The 13,685-nt window shown below is 38.9% G+C and overlaps 1 protein-coding gene across 4 annotated transcripts in view; it reads right to left on the reverse strand.

The window, feature by feature from the left end:
* The window catches only part of LOC140211696 (zinc finger protein GLIS3-like), a 496,720-nt gene that overhangs the window by 325,695 nt on the left and 157,340 nt on the right, over nucleotides 1–13,685 (reverse strand). For all 4 annotated transcript variants that reach the window (XM_072281766.1, XM_072281767.1, XM_072281769.1 and 1 more), the window contains exon 4: nucleotides 8,160–9,195. In XM_072281766.1, coding sequence (XP_072137867.1) covers nucleotides 8,160–9,195 — 1,036 coding nt within the window. The remainder of the gene's footprint in view (nucleotides 1–8,159; nucleotides 9,196–13,685) is intronic.

Below are 13,685 nucleotides of genomic sequence, written 5' to 3' on the forward strand. Positions count from 1 at the left end.
TGGAGTGTTGACATCTTTGGCTGAGGAGACTTCAGCCCCATCACTTTGGTTTCCTTAGTGAGTTTCAGGAAGCTCAGGGAACCTTTGGCTAAAGGTTAAACTGTTGGATAAAGTAAAAGCTATGTATCACAATTGCTATAACTAGGCAATCAGCATATGAAAATCAAAAACAGCTTCTCCCAAGGGGTTGCAGGCAGTTAGCATAATGTGTTGGAGTCAAATACAGAGTTTAGCAGGTCAGTGCCATTTCTTAACATGTTGACAACTTTATGGATTTTAAATTCTCCCCTGCCCCTTAAACCAAATCCAAGTTACCTGCCATATTAAAGTTCAGCTCTTTAGTGCATAAATTACTTTAAAACATTTTAACTCTAGCTTAAATTCCAACATTAACTTGAATATTTTAACTAAAACTTGTTTTTATGTTATTGATCATAAGATGTACCTATAAAAGTAAGGCAAAGACATCCAGCAACATAAAAAAAGAGTGTATTGGTAATTAGATTTATGCATAATCAAAGACTTATTGAAGAAAGAAAATGGATTAACTGGTGGTTTACATTGTCATGAGAATAACAAAGTATTCCTGTGAACTGATAAACACCTCACTAAATTCTCTCTTTTGAGTTATCAGTGTAAAATTTGATTTATCTTTAAATCACTTACCAGTCCGCTCATGATATGTCTAACTTTCTGTACTGTTTTATCAGATTTTGTTGAAGATACAAAAGACCGTAGATGTTGGAATCTGGAGCAATAAACTATCTGCTGGAAGAACTCATCCTCCCACAGATGCTGTTCAACCTGCTGAGTTCTTCAAACAGATTGTTTTTTTTTTATTTGTCAGGTTTGATTGATGATCTTGAATCAGACTTTTATCTGATATGTTAACAATTCAAAGGAGCTGTATGAATGTAGTACTCTATTAGGATTATTACAGGAAGTAGTGGGGAGCGTTACACAAGTACCTGTTTACATCAATGATGCTGAGTTTGAGCGTAGTGTTCCTCGGAATGAACAGCACCAATAGTCTATCCTGGTCTGATCACATGGCTGCCATGGCCTAGAAAGCACACCAGCACCTCTGCTTCCTCAGGATGTATCTTGATAAAAACGTGTGCCTCCGGAAACGAAGTCTTGCTCTAGCCGATGCTCTCTACAGCAAATTTGTGAGAGTTGAGGAATAACTGGGGATAGAGAGTCATCTCAAGCAGTTATTCAAAAAAACACAGAATTGCTTTGGCTGCCTGATTAACACACCGTTAGAGATCCAACCTCACTGGAACGAATAAAAGAATGGTCACTGTTGTGTAGAATAGGTTGCTGACGTGACAGAACGTCTTTATATACTAGCAGCCACAATGAGTCCCCCCGCCCCCACTGCCAACCAATGTCGCTTTGAAATCTATTTATTGATTCTGATACAATTAATGTTTTTCCAACATAAGGAATCTCCTTTTTCTAAAATATGCAAAACCTGTTTCTGATTTTGAGCAGAAAGAATAGTATAAAAGGAGGCCAGTTGCTCAGGTACGCCAGATCACATGCTAACTCATGGGAAACTAAATTAAAATTACTGAACGACAGTTCTTAAATTGTGCTTCAGAAGTAAAATAGTTTCTGGCAGGTATTCTTAATGACTGCTGCCAGTAGGACATCTGGAGAGGATTTCTCTCCTCTGTTTCCCCTTTTCACTTCCCCATCCTTCCAGCAAATGTCATTCAAAAATTTCTGAAAATCATACCTCTATCATACTTGTTAGGAGTTTGATATATCAGATGCCTCATGGGATAAATGCCAATAGCTCAGAAATATTTCTTCACAGACATGGCTAAACTTCCCCAGATGTTATAAAACAGCATGTTTTTTGTTTTCAGTTTCCAGTAGTAGAGATGTTACAATTCATCATGTGCATTTAAAATAATAGCACTGCATGCCATCAATTTAATCAAAGGAAACCTCATTTTGTCTCAGCATTTGATTCAAATACAGTACTTTCTGAGGTTTTTAGGATTTTTAGGGTTTTTTTTTTCCTGGAAGAGCAAGCTGAAAATGTTTCATTCTGGCAAGAGACTTCATGTTGTCCTGATCCACCTTGTGAAATCTTATTGGCAATGTAAATTGAATTCAGACTGTGAAATGCCATTTTCTGGAACTGCATTTTATTGGTTAGCATAGTGGATAGCTACTTACAAAAGCCTCATATTTCAATGAAGAGAGTAACACAATATTAAAAAAAGCAGAGATATAATTCTATCCATATGGATAAACATTAAATTGCATTCAGATTTACCAAATGTGCTTCTTATGACTGGTAAAATGTACTTAGAGGAATTCAGTTCTGATTCAAATCATGAACAAATGTTACTTCTGGCTATGATATGTTACCAGAGCCTGATATATTAGGGATAACAAAAGAACTAAAATATGACAAACTATTTCTTAGAATTTTAGTGTTATTTCGTTTTTATGCCAGTTACAACAAACCAAATGGTGATTGGGTGGCAAAGTGGATATAATGTTGTCTTTGGACATCAGAAATCTAGGTTCTATGTCCAACTAAGAGAAATAAGATTAAAGAATCTATTCATGTGACAGTTATGATGCAGAAAGAAACAAAACTTGAGGGTGTACAACCTTTGCCCATAAAACAAAGTTTTTTGAAATCCTTCAAATATGGTCCCAAAGTAACAACAGTGTTTTTGGTTGTTAGGTGAAACAGTTTATGAATCTTCACATACATTGTTTAAGCATAAGCTTCATGAGTCAGAGAGTAATTTTTAGCTCATCCATTGCTTCCTGAAACTATTATAGTCAGTAAGGTAAAAATAAATCACAGCATAGTTTGACAAGGAGATCAGGATTTATGGCTCAGTAATAATGAATTAATACTTAGCCAAACCTAGGTATTGTGTGACAGCAATGTGATGGAGTTGTGATGCACATTAAGGTTGGACAGGCCTATTGAATTGGGAGCTGTTAACTAAAGTTCTTGATGAATTGCAAGGATTTTAGAGGACCCACTGCAGCTGTGCCATACCAGTGCTGGAGAGATTTAATGTTTTGGATAGAAATTGAGATGGGTTCTAGACAACCTTTGTATTCTAGAATGTGTGAAGATTCATGAGCTTTAATGCAGGGGAGAGTAGATTATCTTATTTCATTTTGTAGGTTGTAAGCTGGTTCCGATGTGGCATGAGGTATGACATGCCGAATGCACAACTACTAATCTACCAATCCAAAAACAGTATCCAGAAAGTTGAAAGTGAGATACTTAATAACAATAAAATTAATATGAAGGCAACTGTTTTAATTGTCACTTAAAGATAGCTGTTTCCTGGCACCTTTTTAAAATGCAAACACTTGCACAGTTATATAACCATATAACCATATAGCAATTACAACACGGAAACAGGCCATCTCGGTCCTTCTAGTCCGTGCCGAACTCTTACCCAAAGAGTTCAAGTCTTATGTATAGCTATCTGAAGAAAATTACTCTCTGATAATTACAAATGGAACCATACCTTCCACAGCAACTGAATCCCTGATTTCCTTATCGGGAGACCACAGTCAGTGTCGATTGGAAATAACATCTCCTCCTCACTGACAATTAACACTAGCGCACCTCAAAGATGCCAGCTTGGCCTGCTGCTCGACTCTCTCTAGGCCCATGTCTGTGTGGCTAGACACAGAGCCAATGCCATCTATAAAACCGCTGACAGCACAATTGTTGTAGTCAGAATCTGAAATGGTGATGAGGAGGCATACAGGAGTGAGATAGATCAGCCGGTTGAGTGGTGTTGCAACAACAACCCTGCACTCAATGTCAGTAAGACCAAATAATTGATTGTGGACTTCAGGAAGAGGAAGTCGAAAGAACACACACCAGTCCTCATTGATGAGTCAGCAATGGAGAGGAGGAGCAGTTTCAAATTCTTGGGTGTCGACATCTGAAAAGATCTATCCCAGGCCCAACATATTAAAGCAATTATGAAGAGGGAACATCAGCGGCTATACTTCATTAGGAGTTTGAGCAAATTTCTACAATGAGAGACTTCTCGCTGGTTGCATCACTGTCTGGTATGGAGGAATCAATACAAAAGACTGGTAAAATCTGCGGGGATTGTAAACTCAGCCATTTCCATCATGGGCACTAGCCTCCCTACCATCAAGGACATCTTCAAAATATGATGCTTCAACAAAGGCAGCAGCCATCATTAAGGACCCCACCAGCCAGCACATGCCCTCTTTTCATTGAAACCATTAGAATGGAGGTGCAAGAGCCTGAAAATACCCACTCAATGTTTTAGAACCAGTATCTTCCCCTCTGCCATTAAATTTCTTAATAGACAGTGAACCCATGAACTCTACCTCACATTTTTCCTCTCTTTTTGCACTACTTTAAATTTCATGATCTATTTCAGTGATAATAAACCTGATTCTGATTCTGAATGATTTGAAAACTTCATGAAAAAGGGAGGGAGTGTCATTCATGAAATAAATCAAAAAATGTTAGAAACACTCAGCAGGTCAGACAGCAACTATGGAAATAGAAAAAGAGTTAACATTTTCAAGCTGATGGAAGAACTCATCTTGATGAAATATTATTGACCTGAAATGTTAGCTTTTCTTCTCATTTCAAAATACTGCCCAACGTACTGTGTATTTCAAATGCGCATGAGAATTTCTGCAACTATTCAGTAGGGTTAATAATGCTTACTCTCATACAACCATCATTAGCCATCTTTGTCCAAATATGATACCAGGCAATGGAACATTTCTTTCCAAAAATATTTGCTAGCAGACTCAGCTGAAAGTTGTCAATGGCAGTTACTCTCAGCTCTCTCCTGATCCTGTGTTCTTAAATTTGATGGTGAATTGGACCAATGATGAATTCTTAAACTTGTTTGTTTGGGTGAAGCTATAACTGAGAATCATTAAACAAGTTTTGGGTGATCAATTGTTTCTTCCTGGTAGTGTTCATAATTCCTTTCATCTTCAGTCATGTTGAAAAATGTTCCACTAAAGAAGCAGGGTGGTTTTGAGGTAATACTATATGTGGCCTGTCTGTGTGATTTGATCAGGGTAACAAAAGCAGATGATTACACCACACTAAGCCTCAAATGTCTAATGTCAGAGGATACAAGCTGCTTTCCTGACCAATATATTCAGAACACATGCACAGATCCCACTTCTGGCAATATAAGTTTTCAAAGCAACTTCTTCATTGCTGTGCTGGAATAATTTCAAATAAATATTTTGCATAGGTAACAATTGATAATTCAGAAAATATTTGTGGCATCTGCATTTTTCATCCTTTGCTAATCAAAGGGAAATAAAAATTACATGGGTGGTAAACTGACTACATACTCAACATTCCTCAAGCAATACACAATAAAGTGATCCACTACATCTTCTGAAGACTGTAAAATCAATATAAAAGGCATTTAATCCTGGATGTGGCGATCTACTGGTAATTTAATCTGAAGTTGTGATATACATGTTCAAGTGTAATCTTCATAATCTGCCGATCACATTTTAAGAAGAAAGCACTGTAAAAACTGGCAAAAGATATTAATCCTACTGAAACTCTCACAAATCACTTTTGTGTTTATTGAGCCCCTGTCATAAATTTGTAGTTGCAACCAACACTTTACCTCTTTAGTTACTAACTTGATCTGCAAGAAATGGAATACAAATTACAGAGCTGTTAAAATACCAATGGCCAAGTGTGAAAACTTCTTCCAAACTCTCAGGTTTGACCATCTCATTTATGTTTTCTCATTATCCATCCACTGAATATTCCAACACTGGAAAAACCTAGAAATTGCAAGAAGTATGTAGCAATTTCTCAATTATTACTTCTGAGATTTGTTGTTTATTATATACACTGGTGAAGGATTCCTCCACCCCAAACCTTACTTTAATAATGTTCTCACAATTACACAGGCAAAAGAAAATTTGCAGATGCTGGAAATCCAAGCAACACGCACAAAATGCTGGAGGAGCTCAGCAGGCCAGGCAGCATCGATGGAAAAGAGCAAACAGTCCATGTTTCGGGCTGAGACCTTCATCAGAGCTGGAGAAGAAAAAATGAGAAGTTGGAATAAGAAGGTAAGGGGAGGGGAGGAAGAAATACAAGATAATAGGTGATAGGTAAAGAGCTGGGAAGTCAATCAGTGAAAGAGAAAAAGGGCTGGAGAAGGGGAAATCTGATAGGAGAGGACAGAAGGCCAAGCAAGAAATGGAAGGGGGAGGAGCACCAGAGGGAGGTGATGGACAGGTAAGGAGATAAGGTGAGAGAGGGGAACAAGAATGGGGAATGGTGAGGGAGAGGGCAGAAGCCATTATCGGAGGTTGGAGGAAGTTATGTTCATGCCATCAGGTTAGAGGCTACATAGACAGACTATAAGGTGTTGCTCCTCCAACCTGAGTGTGGCCTCATCGTAGCAGTAGAGAAGGCCATAGACTGACATGTTGGAATGGGAATGGGAAGTAAGACCCAATGTAGATTGAGAGACAGCTTCGTTGAGCACCTACCAGAAAAAGCAGGATCTCCCAGTGGCCACCCATTTTAATTCCACTTCCCATTCCCATTCCGACATGTCAGTCCATGGCATCTTCCACCCAATGGTATAAACATCCAATTCTCGAACTTCTATTAATGCCCCCCTTCTCCCTCACCATTCCCCATTCCCATTTCCCACTCTCACCTTATCTCCTTATCTACCCATCACCTCCCTCTGGTGCTCCTCCCTCTTCTCTTTCTCCCATGGCCTTTCGTGCTCTCCTATTGGATTCCCCCTTCTCCAGCCCTTTATCTCTTTCACCAATTGACTTCCCAGCTCTTTACTTCACCCTTCACCCATTCACCTAACACCTACTACCTTGTATTTCTTCCTCCCCTCTCCCCACCTTCTTACTCTGACTGTTCATCTTTTTTCTCCAGTACTGATGAAAGGTCTCAGCCTGAAGCATTGACTGTTTACTCTTTTCCATAGATGTTGCCTGGCCTGCTGAGTTCCTCTAGCATTTTGTGTGTGTGTGTGTGTGTGTGTGTTGCTCACAATTACACAATGGATTTCAGCTCTTCTGTACTATTGTTTACTTCTAGAGCTCCATCCTCTTGCTAGGATTCTTCCTTTCAGTAACTGAACTGATTCATCAAAGTTGCTTTTTTCATTTTTAGTGAATTCAAATTGCTCTTATCCACTTACAGATGAAGCATAAAACAAAATCTTTTGACTCACTTTTTTTTACGAATGATAAAACGGTAGGATAAACAATGAAATGCATCAACTATAAAATATTATCATATCGTGCATATATTGTTTCAGAGGTATTGTGGAAAAAAACACTTGCCTGGGACTCCAGGAAACTGATAAGTAATATTCAATATTCTCTTTATCAGTGTTTTCCTTTGCCAGGATTAATTTTGCAGATCACACTCAATGTGAAAACAGTACTTTTCATAGACTCCCCTCTTAAGATATGTAGCTAAGAAAAACTCATTTGAACAAATCCTTTATAGTTCTGTTATTTTCAATGACATAAAATTATTCTGTAGATCATTATTCTAGCTTTTCACCTACCACCTTCCATCCCTGTGTGCAAATGCCTGGTTTCAGATTACTGCCTCTTTATCAAGATAAGGCTAAAATATGGGATTCAATAATGTGAGGGAATTGAAATTCAGATCCAATTACTCTACAGTACCATGCAATATTCATGTCTTGTTATTGTCCTTCTTAGCCTTCAAAAGTTCAATAATGTTGTGCCCCTTATATGTTTAATTTACAAGAAGTGTTTGCTGTATTTAGTAGCTAGGCTACCGTATGATTTCATGTGCCATTAGCAGAGATAATAGAACTGAACATTCAGGTTTGGCATCATAATTGTAACATGCTACACAAAAGAAATCTGTTGGGAAAGAAGGAGATTAAACCTTGGTGAAATAAAAAGAGCGGTGACTATTGTTATATTATCTTCGAGATATCTAGTAATTTTCTAGAACTGTGAAATTCTGTAGTTTGCAAATGAAACAACGCATAATACTGCAATTTGGAATACACTTTGTTCAGTATCAAAATGGAAACCAACACTAAACAGTTGACTTGCAGAAAAACAAAAAGTATACAAGACTCTGTTTTCCCACCTACCGTACACTTGTTTGGCTTTTCTCCTGAATGCACCCTCATGTGGATTAACAGCTTATAGCGAGCATTAAATGGCTTGTATCTACGTGGGCAGCCAGCCCAGAAGCAAGTAAAGTCTTCTCCTTTACGCTGGTCTATATGTGCCTTTTCAATGTGTCGTACAAGCTCCTCCTGCTCATCATATATTGCATTGCAGTCTATCCATCGGCAGCAGTGCTTCCCGTTAATTCTTGATGGCTCACCATCCTCATCCAGCTGGGTCCCTTGTAGAGATGGTTGCCCATGTGAATGCAAGTGGGACATAACGTGCCGGTGAGCATGATATGGTGGTGGAGGACCTTGGGGCAGTGCAGGGATCTCTATCCCAGAGGAGAATTCATCCAGTTGCTGATTTTTGAATGCATCATACTGCTGATTACCAATCACCGAAATACCCTGCTGAACAACCATGTTGTTCATCACCATGGGGTGCAATGGAGAGTGCTCCAGCTGCTGCATTCTTTGGTACACACCATTGCTGGCCTCTAGATCAGCAAAAGTAAAGAGATTTCGTTCTTTACCGGTTGCATTGTAGGCTTGAGGGATGCAACTACCTCTCACCCCCAGAAAATGCCCACATACCTCAGGCTGAGGAGAAACATTAGCTGGGGAGCCTCTGGACCCATTGATATATGCTACTAATGATGTTGGAGATGTACGAATGATGACGTCGATTCCAACTCCATCTGAAAAGGGCGAGGTGGAAAGTCCTCTTTTTCTTGATCGAGCAGAATTAGATCGGGCAGAATTGCGTGAGCTATTTTCATTCCCGAACAAATAAGAAGGTAAAGAGTTTGAGGTGCTGTTACTTGACATGGCAGTTCCAGGTGGTATACTCAGCACATCCCCTAGCTCACTGCCATTCTGGGAACCTTGGTTTGATGGGAGTGATGGAAGGATTGGGTAACCATGTGGCCACTCTTGCTTCACATTCAAGGTTGACTGGCTTTCTATAAGACTTACTGCATTTGAGTCTACTGATCCACCTGAAGTAATCGATCTAAAAATAAAAAAAAAGAAATGGACAATGAAAATAAAACCCAATTTGTCACAATTCTTTTCCACAGGTGACAAAATATCAGTTGTCACTTGTAATATTCTGCTTCAATGAGAATGGATGCTCTGGAGTTGCCTAATCTAACCTAATTATACGATTTCCTTTTTGGTGGAAAGGTGCATAATTGCTGTAGCCTGAAAGATCAAGTTTCTTAAAGTAAAGCTGGTTCAGTTTCTCTGAAGTGAACAAAAGGAGTTCAACCATTGTATTGTGTGTCACGTTCCAGGTTTGTATGGGGACTGGGACAGATGATAAAACAGCAAGATTTACCCATTCTGAAAACAGAGAGAATCTCACCATCTAAAATTTTATAAGTATATTTTTAGAAATGTGTAAAATAACTCAAAAATTTAAGTTTTTAAAATATAATGAAAAATATCAAGTCCCTGTTGGTGAGACTTGGTAGGGTACAAATCCACAGATAGCCTTGCACATTGGAGTCATTTTCAAAAATGTACATTTTCCATCAAAAAGTTTTTTTAAATAAAAGGAGTATATTTTAAAGGCTTACATTATACAAAACTTATTTGCCTAAAGTTTTCTGCATTGGGAAAATGAGAGAGAGTTTAGTGGACAGATGCTATGTGAATTAGGTTTCCAACACATATTCTATAAGCATCTGATCACACTGATATGGCACTTCTCAGTTATACTCCAGAGCTCCAAATGTTACTGTAGCAATGCATACTTTAGCATATAGAGTTAGACGTTTCCCTGCATTGGTCAATTCAATAAAAAGTGCCACTCATTGCTGGAAAAGCACCTAATAACAATATGGTGCTATGCTAGGAGGGACTGAGCAGCAGCCATTTGACAGCTCTGAGAACTGGGGAGCCAACTGTTTAACTCTTAACTAAATTTAAGAATTGAGAGAGAAGCAACATGAGGTGACAACTTTGAGGCAAATCAGTTGCGGAGGGGGATTGAATTAGCATATATAGGCATATTATTGCTTTCTGTCTATCTGTCTCTGTAAGAATAAAAGATGTACAAAACAGCTATTTGTCATAAATGTCTTCATCCTATTCATAGTTTCTAACTCTAACTATATCTCTAATTTATCAGATTCCTAAGGTTGCATTAAATGATGCTTGAGACCAAATTCAGAGAACATTGATTTTGCTCTTCCAAGTGATATACTGTCCACATGTTTCGGTGAATGTTGAGATCAGCTTCCAAAGATGTAATTTAAATGAGTTTTTTTGTAGAACATTATAGAAACAGGCTGAGGCAGTAAAACTGGACACTCATGTTAGAAATTTATTTGCAGTCAGTTGTGCCAGCGTGTGGTTGAATTTCAGAGATAGAGTACTGAAGTATTACCCTATTAAAGAGATTTAGACGGGGATAAATTTGTAGAGCAATAAAAGTTCAAAAATAGAGTACTGAATTATTAGAGATTTAGACAGGGATACATTTGTAGATAAATAAAAGTTCAGTTTATGTTTGAAATAATTTTATAATAACTAGTTGGAATATTTATTTATTTATTGAGATACAGCATGGAACAGCCCTTCTGGCCCTTTGAGCCGTGCTGCCCAGCAGTCCCACAATTTTAATCCTAGTCTAATCATGGGACAATTTACAATGACGAATTGACCTACCAGCTGGTACGTCTTTGGACTGTGGGAAGAAACCAGAGCACCCGGAGGAAACCCATGTGATCATGGGGAGAACGTACAAACTCCTTACAGGCAGCTGTGGGAATTGAAAACCCGGGTCACCTCTACTGTAAAGTGTTGTGCTAACCATTTCGCCACCATGCCACCCTGCTTGGGGTAATATCAGGTGTAATCATACCGCTACTTCGCCAACAATTTTCTTCGCAAGGAAAGGAGAGGTTGCAGAATAGTATGAAAAATTTAACTTCATACTACATTTGATTGGAAGAAAAATATACTTTTAAATTGTGCCTTTTAATCCGAGGATAAAGTTGCTGATTGCAATCATCTCTGGTTTATTGAAGTTTGATGTGTAAAAGGAAACATTCTGACTATAGAATGAGATGATGACACAGCACAATGTTCAATTTACCAGTCTAGAAAATGTAAGCCTGTTTGATTTTAATAGTTTAATATCCTGAGCTTGCAAGTAGTTTCAGAACTATAAAATATTCAAACTTGTGTACTTCTGATAGATATAATTATGTTATTTTGTATATTGTTTGTGCATTACACAGAAGCTGTAGACTGCAAAAACTACACCTTGCCTTTGATTATCACCTGAGTAACACACACACGAGATGCTGGAGGAATGCTCTGGATTTCCTGCATCTGCTGAAACTCTTGTGTTTATGATTATCACCTGTGCCTGTGTCTGTGCAGATAGTTCTTTATTCTTCCCTGATAGACTGTTTAGATACAAAACAAATGTTTCAAAATCTCAGCCAAGACGCGTGTAAGTTAGGCTTGGCGTTAGCAACACCCTCCCCTAAAAACCAGGAGCTACAGATTGTCAACAGAAGCTCCAAAAGCCTCATCCCTGGGAGACGAATGATCCCTGAAGATGGGCTACACATGGGGTCAACCTGAAAGACTACTTCAGGACAGAGAACTCTGGCGAGTTGCTATTGCCAACCTATGCCCCAGTAGAGGTGATGTGCTTAAATATAAAAATATAAAAATCTGTTGGAACACCAAGAAAAATTATATTTTATTTCGGTTGCCCTATAAAATACACAATTTTAGCTGCTGAAATGCATAATCCTTAAATAACAGGGGAAGTTAATTTAAATTGATAATCCCATGGCGTTTATTACAAAGGATATTTAGAAAGGATAATCATTTCATGAAGTGATTATGTACTATATGCACAGCAATTTCCAAATACTTGCAGAACAGCTCTAGAAATTTGCTCAGTTGCTAATTGTAAGATATTATTGAGTTTACATTACTTGTTTCATTTACCAGAAAAAGTGCAGGAAGTATATTAAAAATTAAACCCTGCTTGTAAACCATTTTGGGAGCTTGGCTAAAGTGCCAACAATTCAACTTCTTATTTTATTTGTATCTTCGCCTTTGAACAACCAACACTATTTTATTTCTACTACTGAAAAGTGCAAAGTTGCTAATTTACCCAGGAAAATAGTAATTTTGGGTTTCCTGCTTTCTGCCTGCCATTATCTAATACCAGAAGAACAAGAAATGAGGAAGTGTAGAAGTGATGACAAAATACCATTAATAATGTATTTTTCACAGATACATACACAGCAGCCAAGTGGTAGCAAAAGTCAGACTACAAATACAAGACATCAAGACTGCAGCCATCTTAGCAATACTGAAGATGGCAGCATTTTGTAGCATAGACAAACACAAATGATGTTCAAAACCTGTTGTGTTCTGCCTGATTAGGCAAAATGCAACAGGATTGTCTTGTGATTAAGCAAGGATTAAATAGATGGGTTGCTGAGCACTGCAGCTTGTTGGGCTGGAAGGACCCGTTCCTTGATGTATCTTTAAATAAAATAGATTTTTTTCTCTCTCCTGTCTACCTTTTCTTCAATGAAGGTACAATTTAATTTAGGGTTACGTTTTAAGGGTGTCATGAATATCTTTGGTAGCTTATTCAAGGATTATTCTTTATGAAGCAAACTGAAGGTATGCCCTGGTAGCCTGTTGAATTGCTGCCTGTCATTGTAGCCATCAGGGACTGTTCTTTATCAAAGATAGACTAACAACCAAGAAAGACTGGGTGACAATCACGAAAAGAGTGGTGACGACTGGAGAGTCAGTGACAGCCTGGAGAGATGGCAACCAAGGCAGAATGGGCTGGCAACCTGATCTGCGTCCTCTGAGAGGAGGACCCCCACAGAAGCCACAAAGAATCTAAGGAAAAGATACCCCCAGGGGTGCCCGAGAGGTGAGGAGGATGAACACCCCAGTCGGATGGACACAACGACATCAGACCCAGGCAATGAACAAACGACGATGAGGAAGCAGTGTGCATGTGGCAAAATCTGCAAGAACGATCGCGGCTTGAAGATCTACCAAGTGAGGATGAAGTGTTTGGTGGGAGCAGGAGCAGCACAACACGCAGGTATCCAACCTGGTGAGACGAAGGAGGGGCCAGGCCCGGAGTCACTCCATAGTGCCCGGAACCTCCAAGTGTTGCAAACTAATCCCTCTAACATGAAGTCTAACAGGAGGTGGATCAAATGGCCTGCAGCTAACATGCACCGATGCGGCAGAGAGGGCCTCAAGATGGTTGTGGCTCAAAAGAGGGGAGCCATGGAGTCATAAGTAGCTAGCCATCTGGACACAAGCTGGGGTCTGATCTGCCCCGGCTGGGTCACCTGGAGGAGGTTGTATGATGTTGAAAGACCTGAAACACCCGATGATTCCAGGAACATCACTGAAGATGTGTCCAGAAGCATCAATAGATGTCTGTACACAACATACAGGAATTGCTGGCTTCCAATCAGGAGAAGAAGTTGA

Source organism: Mobula birostris, chromosome 17 (assembly GCF_030028105.1).
Source record: "Mobula birostris isolate sMobBir1 chromosome 17, sMobBir1.hap1, whole genome shotgun sequence".
Taxonomy (NCBI): Eukaryota; Metazoa; Chordata; class Chondrichthyes; order Myliobatiformes; family Myliobatidae; genus Mobula; species Mobula birostris.